The 12,573-nt window shown below is 40.4% G+C and overlaps 1 protein-coding gene across 16 annotated transcripts in view; it reads right to left on the bottom strand.

The window, feature by feature from the left end:
• Window positions 1-12,573, bottom strand: part of FBRSL1 (fibrosin like 1) — a 548,288-nt gene that overhangs the window by 167,942 nt on the left and 367,773 nt on the right. For all 16 annotated transcript variants that reach the window (XM_062590526.1, XM_062590518.1, XM_062590519.1 and 13 more), the window contains one exon: window positions 12,321-12,350. In XM_062590526.1, the coding sequence (XP_062446510.1) occupies window positions 12,321-12,350 (30 nt within the window). The remainder of the gene's footprint in view (window positions 1-12,320; window positions 12,351-12,573) is intronic.

The raw sequence follows: 12,573 nt of genomic DNA, 5'->3' as shown, positions 1-12,573 counted from the left end.
GCTATCCAAAAAAATCTTGATACTATACTACCTCAAAAGACATTTCTCTGATGAAGTTATGAACCAGGGTCTATGTCTCACGAAGAATAAGACTTTGAATGTAATACGAAAAGCTTTATGACTTTTTAACAAAGCAAAACCAAAACATACGCCAGTTCAGCTAAAGTTAATTATTTTTTCAGGAACAGTCTATCCCCAACAAAGACAGTAAGAGTACAGAAGGCAGACGTCCAAGGTTAGCTTTGGCTGAGACAGCACAGCTTGCCATCCAGGCTCATACGGAAAGGTGTTAAAGCATGGAGCTGAACCAGAAGACCCGAAACCTTTGTCTCATGACATTTCTCACTGCTTCACTGCATGACCACATGTAAGTTGCATTTTCTCTGAGCCTCAGTTCCTTCACTGGAAAATGTTAACAATGATGCTTACTCAATGTCCTAACAGATTTTGAGATCTTGGAAAAACATGCTAACAAGTTATTACTATGTGTTATTTGCATTCTAGGAGTGACCACGAAATGCTCAGCAGGACACAATGTCTGTCCTGGAGAGCTTAAAATGTAATGTTTGCAAGTAAATGCAATCTACCACTAAACATACTCCATCCTAGGCATGATATTTGGTAGGCTTTGTAGCAAATGCTGTGGAAGAACCATGGATCAATGAATCGGTCTTCACAAGCTGCCTATCTGACAAAAGAAACACCACCAAGAGACTGGTGGTGTCCAGCCCAGAGAGCAGCACCACGGTCAAAGCAGAAGAGGTTTGAGGGATGATGTCAGGCAAAAGCTGAGACACGCAGAAGCAGAGTGGGGCAGGATCTTGAAAAAGAGAACAAGACATTTCACAAAAAAGGGGTGATGCACCTGAGGGACTAAAAATAAATGGGTGAAGGGACCTTTCTGGTGGGTTATATGATGACTTTGTGGGCCTCAATAACCCCAAGGTACAAAAAATTCTACTTTCTTCATCTTTCTTCTGTGAGCAGGGTAAGGATTATCAAAAGATTTAGAGACGGGGAAGAGATAACTGCAGTTACTCAGGAACTACCATTTGAGTGTTCACAATATACAAAGACACATATAACACACACTGGTCACTTAAGGCACCTCTGTGGCACAATTAAAAAGAATAAACATCAAAAGATCTTTGTTGCGTATCAGAGGTTGTTCTGCATTTTTATCCTCTCATCTAATGATTCTTTTAACTCAATTTATATATGAATGGCATTCCTTTCAACTTTAGACTAATGTTCTTTTATATTTATAATATTCAGGATAGCTACACATGCTTCATTACCTTTAAAACGCTTATCACGATTTCATTTAAAAATAAATGAATCCCATTTAAAAGTGACTTGTCCCCATCTTCTAGTATTTATGGACAAGGACATATGGGGCTGATCTCTCTCATTATTAAGCAGCATGTCTGAGGTGTAAATCGTTTAAATTATTCATTGACAGCAATTGGGCTACTCACGCAAACTGCCACTTACATAAGGAGTCCCAGAGATAGGACTATGTGGATGAAGATGGCTGAACCAATTTTGGGATGCACCAAGCGTCCTCAGACACTGCTAACTGAGAGTGAGGAAAACTTTTGAAAATTGAGGACCATCTTCACTAATAAATATCACTTAATTGGGACTTTCAGTATAGTTATTTTGAATGGCATTTTCTTCAAAGGTTATCGTCACCAAGGCTCTGAGTGTAACCGTTACTAACTGGAGGAAATGTGAGTGATTGTGTTGTGATTACGTTAACAAAATCCAAGTGTGCTGCAAGACATTTCTAGACCACTAAGTTACATGGGACTTTCCTTTTCGGTATGGGTTTTGGGTGTTCCTGACCACGGATAGACACAAGATGGACATCTTTGCAAAACCTGAACAATGAAAGCCTTCACGAAGAACAAAACTGAATCAAAGCAAATGAAGAAAGTAACTTCAAGTGGCAGCAAACTGCCTATCTCTTCTATGAATACTGTTCAAGCAACACTGAAATCTGAGACAGGAAATGGATAAATCAACTGCACAGCTGAGCTTGGACTGTAACAGTCCAAATGATAAAGGCTGTAAACATTTAGTTCTCTGCTATAAAGAAAGTTTCCAGTCTATCACAGCCTAACTCTGCTCTCTGACCAACACATCAGTGGAAGACCTCGAGCTAACTGTTAGAGCATTTTCAATCACTGGAGAATCATGGGAGTCAGAGCAAAGAATAGGAATCATTCTTCATGGAGAAAAAAAAATATAGTTATTCTTTGCAACATTTGATTTTTAATTAAAAAGACATGTTTCTGGCTCTCTTCAGAATAAGCCTAAGGAATATTTGTAATCATTTTGAAGTCTTTCACGGTTATATAATATTGTACACACTGCAGCTGATTTCATAGCCATGTGGGCAAATTACTGTTTTCCTGCACAACTAAATCATTATCCAAGTAACAGCAGATGGTAAGTAACACCAACACATAGAAGTTACAGTGCATTTCAGAGAAACTCGGTCTAGGAGCTGAAAGAAGAAACTTTCAGATTTCTATCAGGTCTCTTCCCTGCCCAGCCCAACCTCAGTGCCTCAACACGCAACAGACTTCATCCTTGCGTGTGATCTTGATGGTAAAGATTTTGTTTTGTCTCCTTTCCCCATAAGAAAGGCAGACAGGTTAGTAAGTCTTTAAACTCTCGGTTCTTAAGGCTGTTAATATTTCACATTGCCAGCAGGGAAAGGAATTAAAACTGCCAGTAGCTATCCAGATAGATTTTAAAATCCCCTTCCCTCCCCCTTCTCTCTGTCTCCCTCAGTTTCAGAGGATATTTTCCCCGCAAATTGGTTTTAAATTAAGGAAGGTGATGAAGGCAATGTGCCGTCTCAGCATTTTCCCAGGTGCACTTAATCTAATTTCATTAAGGAGATCAGGACAGATGATCGCTACAGTCGAAACATTAAGTCTGTCCATTTTTGTATAAAAAACCATTAAGTCTGTCAAAGTGTCGGCGGGTGGGCTGTTTATTATTGGAGATGAAGGCGCGCTTTGCTTCCCCAATAAACTGTCAGGAGTACTAAACTACAAATTAAGTCAGCTGCTGCCAAAGATTTAGCCAAAGATCTCCAACTAATTTTGTCACAGGTGTGGGAAAGGCCATGGAAATAGAAGCCACAAGTCAGCCTGTGCACCCTGGAAACCAAGCCTTTCATGCATTTTGACATATATTTCAATGCAACCTATCAAAGAGTTCAGGACCGGACATCAGCAGATACGATCAAGAAGAGCTGCTGATGCTTGTGTGGCTCCACAGCCAGCTGGACCTGAGCAGTGGCATACACTGCAGAGCCCTCACTATGGAGTTTACCTTTGCTTTAACCTCATTCATCCTGCCAGGGCTCATCATTTTGTCTTACGCAGACAAGAACTCATAAAAGCTTCATTCAGCAATGCTCTGTTTTGTACACACTGCTTTGAATAAAACATAAAATCATGTTCCTCAGATAATCATACAAATATCACATAAAATTAGAGGAAATCCATCTGAATGTAGAAACTACAGAAGACTATTTAAAAGCCAAGAAAGAAATCAAGTGATGCTTTCAGAGTGAATCTTCAGGCATTACGAAGCTGAATGTGAATCATTTGCTAAGGAGAACACCTTACTCCTCATGAAAAATGTATCTGGGCAGAACTTGGTATTAAAGACTGTCAAGAAATGTTAAAAAGAATAAAAACTTAACAACTGGAATTATACAGTCTTTACAGTACATATAGAGAAATTAATAATCGCTAATATGGAATTAGGAGTGACATTCTACTGTGTTGCAGTTAAAGCTTGCTTCATTTTGCTGTGAGGAGCAAGGGTGGGCAGGTCAGAGGAAGGTTGATTTTCTTGTCCTGGGTGTAATGCAATGCAGCATGGGGAGGCACAGAGCCCACTCTGCTAGCACAGGCTTGTGAGGAGCACCTGAGATTCAGAGAGAGCAGGAGAGCTGGAAAATAGTCAGTCTATACCAAGAAAAATGCCTTGCTCACCCCCGCCTGGACCTGGAGCCTGAGGCTCACAGATGAACAAAAGAAAGACTTTTCCTTGCTGCCTGAAAAGGACTGTGTGGAGCTAATGCAAGCCAAGAAGCTGGTACGTCTGTACTGGGGTCAGCACCAGAAGTTCACTCTTCTAGTCTGGGCTTATGTAAAACCTGAGTTCTAGCTCTTGGAGACTCTGGTCCCTAAGAGTCCCTGAGAATGTGGAACGAAGGCTGTGCAGCACCAGCTCAAAAAGGCTCAGCCAATTCAGAGTGCCGCTCTAAGTGCCTGACTGATCTTACAGACAAAAGTAGCAGTTGATAAGCAGCTGCTAAGTTAAAACAGCAGTTGCTAAGTGTTAGGAGAATCACCTATGCAAAAGAATACCCACTGCAATCATGATGCTATGGCTGAATTCCCAAAGAACATCAGGCAAACATTACCTCCAGTCTTCACTACTGATCCAAGTGTCACTGTTAACCTCAACTCTTACATATGTAAGAGAGTCTTGTAATGAAAATCAGTTTGGATTTTATTTCAGATTGGACCCAGAAGTGAGAACTTTTGGAAAGCTACACAACTCACATTGAAGCTGACAGTTTGGCCACCCTGGAATATTATTCCTTATGCATGCATAGGGCACACTGTGCTGCATGCTGTGCTCTTCTGCATTACTTAATCTGGTAAAACAATTTTAAAATGTAGTTATTAGGAACTTTACAAGCAAAATAAGCCCCAGTTCTGCCACTGCAGATATTGGAGTATGCATCATCCAAAATGTTCTCATCTTCTTGGCATCTTTATGGTCAACTAAATCATTCTCATGCCATCACCAGAGTATCTGAACATCTTTCAAAGACTTAACCACCATTACCCAGGTAGCCCTTTGGATTTATGGTTATGTCACAACAGGGTCTCCTAGTGTGGGCAGAGAGATGTACATGATCGCTCTCTTCCCTCTGTTACCTCAATTCTTACAAGTGTTTCACAAGGTCCCTGGTGTCAGGGGAAGAAAATGCTCATGGGTGGGGAACTGGAGGAGGGAGGCACTAAACAATTAAAAACAAAGAAACAAACAGAACTAGGGATTTGCAGACTGTCAGCGGCAGAACTAGCATTATCCTGTCTTGCCCAAGAGCTCTCTGTAAGATCTCTCAAGTCTTTTAATGGGAGTTAATGACAGATTTTTGACAGCAAACTACAAGGTCCTTCTCATTGTTCGTACTGAAAAAGAAAATTCTACATGTACAAGAATGAATATGGACACCACAGACTGTGATGACTCAGCTGGTTATATACAGACTTATGCACTTAAAATTTGAGTTACTGTCTGCATAAAGGGAAAAGAATACATTCAAAATCCCAGTAGGAGGGAAAAACATTGGTTCTGAAGCTTTGAGCCTGTTTTATTTTTTCAAATGCTTTCTTGGTTTATTTAAATTGTGGGAAAATCAGGGTCAAGATGGGCCATTATTATTTTTTCTTTTCACTGGGAGTTGCAGACCCCCTTGTTGGGAAGGAGAACTAAGAGGGCTGTTTTCCCTCTGCAAGGGTTTATAGGGCCTAACCAATTCCTCGAAGCCTCAGTGGGAATCTTGTTATCTGCTCTGCGTACCCCGTGGGTGGGCGATGGGAGCCCAGGCCAATTCTCTCCCCCGGCTGGAATTTCCCACAGAGTGACTGAGTGAACTGGGTATGCAGTGGGTTTTCAGGATGCTATTTTGCTGGTAAATCTGTTCATGGAGAACTGACTATAAAATAAATGAATTAAGCAGTGAATTTTTGTCTCCTGTAATGGCAACAACATAATGTTTGCCTGTTTATAGAACGCAAGGCTTTCAAGGGCTTCAAGGTTATTCTAAAGGCACTATTTTGATAATTTATAAAAGCAGATCTGTTTTTAATAACAACTTGTGGCTCATCTGTCAAACAGAGGCTTTCTTCAATTAAGAGAACTAACCACCTTTATCCAGTTATTATTTACAGGAATCGGGTTTCTAGCCGGTGTTCACTTCCCATTGCTGGGTTTTCAGTCTGTAAGAATTAAGCTTCAGAGGAATTACAGATTCTGGGTATACATATATGCATGCACACACAAATACGCACATGTGGACAGGCTTTACTGCTGCAGGTTACTATGCCTCCAACAGAGCCCAGGCACATGCTTCTAAAATTGTGCTCACCATTGCTCTTCATAAGCAGAGCATGCTATGGTAAAAGGATGACATAAATCAGACCTTGTCTGAAAACCCAGCTGGGAAGTAACTGGCAAGTGAAGAGTTTTAGTTATTAGTCACAGTTGAAAACTGTCACAGATTGAAGTGTAACACTAACAGAAGTGCAAGTACTGCCACGTGAAAAGCCTTAGGTTCAGGTTCGTGTTGAATGTCATTCAGCAAATCACTGTTGCTCCGTTCCTGCTGCTCCAACCAGTAAGAATTGAGATTACTGGAAAAGTACCAAGCATTCATTCCTCAGAGAAATGGAAAACCTGATGATGGACAAAACTTTCGGAGGCCCTAGCTTAGGTAAGCATCAAAAATAGTAAATGACTGATTATCCAAAGGGGGAACTAAACTTCCAGTCTCACAGAAGTAAGAGATCTATCAGGTGGAACCCACTTCTACTGCTAGAAAAAATGTGACAAGTTTTGGGGGGAAGGAGCCTCCTACAGCAAGTACTAACAAATAACGGCCCCTGTGGGCCGCAGAAGAGTAGCTCTGAGGGATGCCAGGACTGTGGCTTATTTCAGCCCCAGGAGACGATTCCCTGAAGGTGCACTGGTGCACTGATGAATGAAGCTGAACAGAACAACAGAGCAGAAAGATGTAATAAAACCCACAGAAATTTGGACAGATGGAGGAGACCAATTTCCAGATTTGGAAAGACCTGGTATGCCATCTGGCTTCTACTCACCCACCAACTCATTTTGCCGGATCTCGCCTTCCTTGACTGCCAGCTACCTTGGACACAGCTCTTCCCTCCCCGGCCTTCAGCAGTTCGCTGTGCTGCTCTGCTGCCGCCGTAACCACTCCTGTCATTTGGAGTAGTCTTCAGATCATCTTCCGCTAAGTTTTTAATCTGGGGCCATGAGGCTTCATCTTATTTCTGGGTAATCTCATACAGAAACCCACATACACACATGCAAAGACAGTAACCACTTCTGCTTTTAGATCTCTCTTCATGATCACATCGCTTTCTCCTGCTGCCTGAACTATGCTTTTTTGTTGCGGGCTTGTAGCCACTTCTTCAAGGTCAATACAGCTAAAACAGAACTTTTAATGAAACTCCTCAGATTTTCCACATAGTTTATTTTCTTCATTGCTTCCACTCCTAACTCAAATCTGTAGCCCTTAGTGCTCTCTTTACCTCAGATCACCATCTAGATTTTAACATCCAACCTGTGCTTAAGTCCTGTATATTCTTTTTCTATATACCATAGTGAACATCCTCTGCTCATCCCTAAAGCTAAAATTTTCGGCCACGTCCTCACCACCTCACATCTCATCCTTTCCTCTAGTTATGGCAGATGTAACTGTGTCCTTGCAACCATGCAGAAAGCTGCAGCAAAAATTATTTTCCTAGTCTGGAGCTTTGTTCCCTTCATACCTCCCCACTTCTCATACTGTAAACTATCAGTCTTCACATTTTAAGTGCTTCCTTACTTTTACCCAACATTTACACTCAATATCAATGTCAATTCTTGTCTCTCACTGGCCAGACTTGATCACCTCCTTGTTCAATTTTGAAATAACCACCTCCCTACTACTTTCCATCACGTCTTCCACTACAGAGAAAATTCCAACTTGCAGCCAAAGAACCACTTGATTTCCCTTCTTCAAAGCCTCCTAAACCTATTTACAAAACAAAAGCTAGACAACAACAGGGCTGCAAACATATGAAACAATGCTACTGTTAGCACTGGGCCCCCCATTTATCTGAGTTCCTTGGCTGCCTCTCATCTCATACTTAAGCTGTGAGCTGTTCTGCATCTGTCTGGCCCTGGAAGAGCTGGGACATGGTCCATGGCTGAGCTATCAGGGCTGGCACAACTGTGAGTGCTAATCACACTTGTTGGTGTGCTGCTATAGGGTTCCAGGCACCTACTGGGACTCAGAAATTAGCACAGTGAGCAACAGCATGGCAAGGCTGAATCCACATTGCTGCAGAAAGGAAGGCCTAATGGACTTACTGTACTGTTGCAAAGAGCACGGCAAAAGCACTGTTTTGGCAGATTGACTTTTGCTTCCACCTTGGATATGGCTTTACTAGCCTTAAAGAATGCTTGCTGTTGCTAAAACACAAACTACAGAAAAAATGTATGGTAAATACTGAATCAACTTAGAAATACAGTGTCATTTTTTATATATCTTACTCAGCACCACATTAAATGAAGGAAAGCCTGATATCTAACCCTTGATTTGGAGAGCTTGCTTACATGCCAGGGTGGTGCAATTAAGCTGACAACCCACAATTTTGCACACAGCAGACAGAAGTCCAAGACTGAAAGAACATGAACATTGAATTACTTCAAAAGAAAGAAATAGGCTTTTTTTAATGCAATCTTGAACACTGTTATTAAAAAAATGAGAACAACATTTTGGAGTAACGAGCAGAGATTACTCATTCCCTTGTTTTACACAAGTTGACTTTTGGCTTTCTGCAGAATGCCATTTAACAGAGCACATTACCAAGCTGCTAGCCACTTTTCATGGTGATGCTAAAGCAGGTAAGAGACAATAAGTGGAACTGTTGATGGTTTATATTACTCTATTATGTTAATGTTCACTAAAGTATGCCATAAGCTCTCTCATTACGTGTGTATAAACCAATTCTCTGTGGTGTTATTCCTGTGCTAAATGCTATAACTACATAAATCTTGAATTAATGGAGACTTTATAGTTCCTGAAAATGAAGGGTAATTGCTATCTGTTAATGCTGTTGTTGCTATTAAAGGAAGTATATATTTTCAGTAACAATGTTTATGGACCGTGAGCCTCACATTGCAGCTATTGCGGAGCATGGAGATAGTGTAATACGATTACCACGCTAACTCCCTTTCTCTCCCCCCCGCCTCACAAAAAGCACGGCATCATTTCCACAGTTTCAACAAACTACCAGACAATTCTTCTAACGGTTGCAGTGTCCAAACTGATGATGTCCTTCAAGGAAAATACTGCAGAAGAAGTGGGATTTGCATTTCATCTTAGGGAATGCATGATTTGCTAAGTTTTTCGCTTGGTTAAATGGCTAGACAGCTCAGTTTATTAGTTTGGGTATTTTGAACAGTTACTCAAAAAGAGTGTGGTGACAGAATGATAGGTGTGAGAAAGTATCATCCCACTTACTTCCTTTGAGATTTCAGCAGTGATGCAGAAATGAAAGGCTATACTCGGCCGGAGACAGTACTCAGAAAGTAGAAGCGATGGACAAGTCCCCAGTCTTGAGCTCCTGTTCTCTGATTATTAAAAATAGCAGCACTGTTTGGAAACGTTCTCACAATATGCTATGAAACTGCACATCGTGCAAAAGTAATGACTCCTCAATTCCGATACAGCTTATGTATGACTGATGATGCTCAATTACTTTTCTCCCCTGCAGCCCTGCCCAACACTGCGCAAAGGAAAAAAAAATCATCAAGAATCTGTTTATATTTTCAATGTAGTGAGGGTAAAGCCTTAATTTTGCTTTAATGTCCATGTTTTAAAAGCATTAGGAGCTCAATAATCCATATACCTATGAACTAAATAAACAGTGGATAATCAGCTGCACAGTAGAAGGAGAAGTAGGAGGTGGAAAATTTCAGTTTTTCTCCTAGCTCTATCACTGACTTAGTTTGTACTTTGATGTGAACAACTTTTTTTTTTGTCCATTTTTCTCATGTGTTATATGCAGACAATGGTGATGTGCTGTTTTAACACTAATGAAAAGTGTTATGCAAATCAAAAGTACCTTATTAATTCTTGCCCCGTGATTCATTAGTGCCAACACACGTAGGTGTACCTAGAGAAAACTGCTTCTTGCTGACGGAGCAGCAGGGCAGGACTGCTCTGCAGCACTGTGGAAAGCAGCTGACCCATCGTGTCATGTGGGAAGCCTGATGTTGGGCTAGACAATACGTCCAATACTCCAATACTGGCCGCAAAAGGCAGCAAGCATTATTAGAAGACACATTTGGCCAACATATGGAAAAGGGAAAACACACTCTTCAGTGTAATCCCTCAGGGTATTCATGCCAGTATTTTTATAACTGCTTGTTGCATCAATCAGACTAGGCTTTAAGGCAAATACTGAATGAGTTTCCAGGAGAGTAACATGCCAGGTACTAACAGACAGGCAGGTTCCCCGTGTATTCTCCAGCTTGAAGGCAATGTCGCGTTTACATTATCCCCATGAAAGGTTTGAAGTCTCTCTACTTCAACCGCCATGAGTTTATATACAAGCGCATGTGTCTTTGCTGACAGAAAAGCAACTCTACTTATTTCCAGAGACCTATTTAATGGAACCAATGTCTTGTCTCATGCCTTTACAGATCAGGCAAGAGATAGAAAGATGAAAATCTTGTGCTGCTCTCCTTACGAAGAAAAGAAGTGTTACTATTAAAGTGGAGTCGTCTTAAGGATAAGGTAGCTGGAAAATATATGAGCCTAGAAGGTCAACTTACAGTTACAGATATGTAAAGAAATGCCATCCTAATGGTAAGGAACACTATAATAGTCTTTCATTTGCTGTAAAGGACAGTAAGTTACCAGCCAAACACAATGCAGCTTCCTCTGAAGGTAACCTCAGATCCCACATTCTGAAAGCTAATCAATGTTGTTCAGATTTCAATTTCTTCTCTACAAGGTGAAGTCAAACCTAATCTAACAAACGTCAGTCTCAGATGTAATGCTGCTAGCTGGGTCTACCAGTGTAATTTAGATAATCATTAATAGCATAGCTGTATAATAAAACTACATGTCACTTACAACTTCATCTGAGGTTTGACTGGCAGATCTTTAAACCATTTTCTAAGTGATTGCTTTTACTTTCTTTGATTGGGCAGTCTAAGAAATGTTTTAACTCCATCCTATCTAAGCTTTTAGGGAATAGTTTTTCACCCTCACTTCCCCTGCCATCAGCTCTGTTGCTTTGCAACTTTGTGAGTAAGAAATATGAACTCTGGGGTGATGGCGGTGGTGGAAGGAGTGACTATACATACATACATACATATATATATATATGTATATAAAATTAAATATGCAGAGTATCTTTCATTCAACAGCTAAGATTTAAATGTTTCTCTTCAATCAAGCCTTCATCCCAAACACAGCTTTTGCCATATTCCAGGGATAATAGGTAGCTGATGGGTTTTTTAGAAGAAAATGAAGAGCACCTTAATGCTTCCCAAGGTCTAATAATACTAAAAAAATAGACTTAACCAGAAGAAGCTTTTACTCTTGAACTCAGGGTAACCTCCAATACATGGCTGCAGCCAGGTGTGCCACCAAAGAGACGGGGCTTTCTGAAGTCAGCCTTCTTTTTTGTAATGCTGATCCAGTAGAAACCTGTGTGCTGCAGCTTCTCATGAATGAATTCAAGAGACTGGACAGCCAAAATACAATAAAAGTTTCATGAAGATCTAACCTGAGACTGCCAAGTTTGATCTGCCAGAACAGAAGTCAGCGAGGAATACTCAAGTCTATTATAGATGCGATGTTTAAAAGCATAGTGCACCTGTTGCTATGTAGTGGGATTTCTCTGTTTTCCTTGCAAAAGTGAAACAAGAAATCCTTATCCAAAACCACACGACTACAACCTTTCAATGACCAACCTCTGTATCAAAAGAAAAGGTCAGAAAAATCATTGTTCTGTGATAAATATGTATGTAACGTGACAAAACACTCCTTGACAGTTACGATACTGCCTCTGAGGGCAGGCACTGGTTGTCCCATCTTCTAAACTGATTACAAAATTGACACCTTCAAAGGTTACTATCAATAAAATAGGAACTCTCAAGCAGTTATCAGAGGAGACTCCCCCCAAAACAGAATGACAGCACTAACACTAACACTATGACTTGGGTCCAACAAATGCTAACATATTAATCAAGAAGACTATCATGTTCATGGAAGTTTCTCTTCTCTGAACGTGGACTAGCTTAAAAAACAGACTACCTGATGCAACATTCTTCCATTCAATTATAGATATTTTTAAATTTGACATCAAGGCTGGAGGAAAAATATTACTTTTAGATTCATCCTTAATTTGTCTATGAGGGAATTTCCAAGCTGGTAAAGCATATAAAAGAAGAAAATTCAGTCTTACCTTATCGTCAATATCACTCTCGCTGTCACACTGTGGATTAGAGAGAGAAAAAGAAGGTTTTGTGAAACACCTTTATGTATATGGATCTTTTGCATCATCTGCTTAAATCCTTAGGATAGCTATTTATTACGTTCTCAGTTCAATCAAACATACACTTCTGATGTTTGCATTAATGCCTTTTAAATTGCTAGCATAAGCCAGACAAAGGCAATTTATCTCTTTTTATACAAAAATATGGCATACTCTTACTTGA

Source organism: Rhea pennata, chromosome 17 (genome assembly GCF_028389875.1).
Source record: "Rhea pennata isolate bPtePen1 chromosome 17, bPtePen1.pri, whole genome shotgun sequence".
Classification (NCBI taxonomy): Eukaryota; Metazoa; Chordata; class Aves; order Rheiformes; family Rheidae; genus Rhea; species Rhea pennata.
This window is presented reverse-complemented; position numbering and strand designations above follow the sequence as displayed.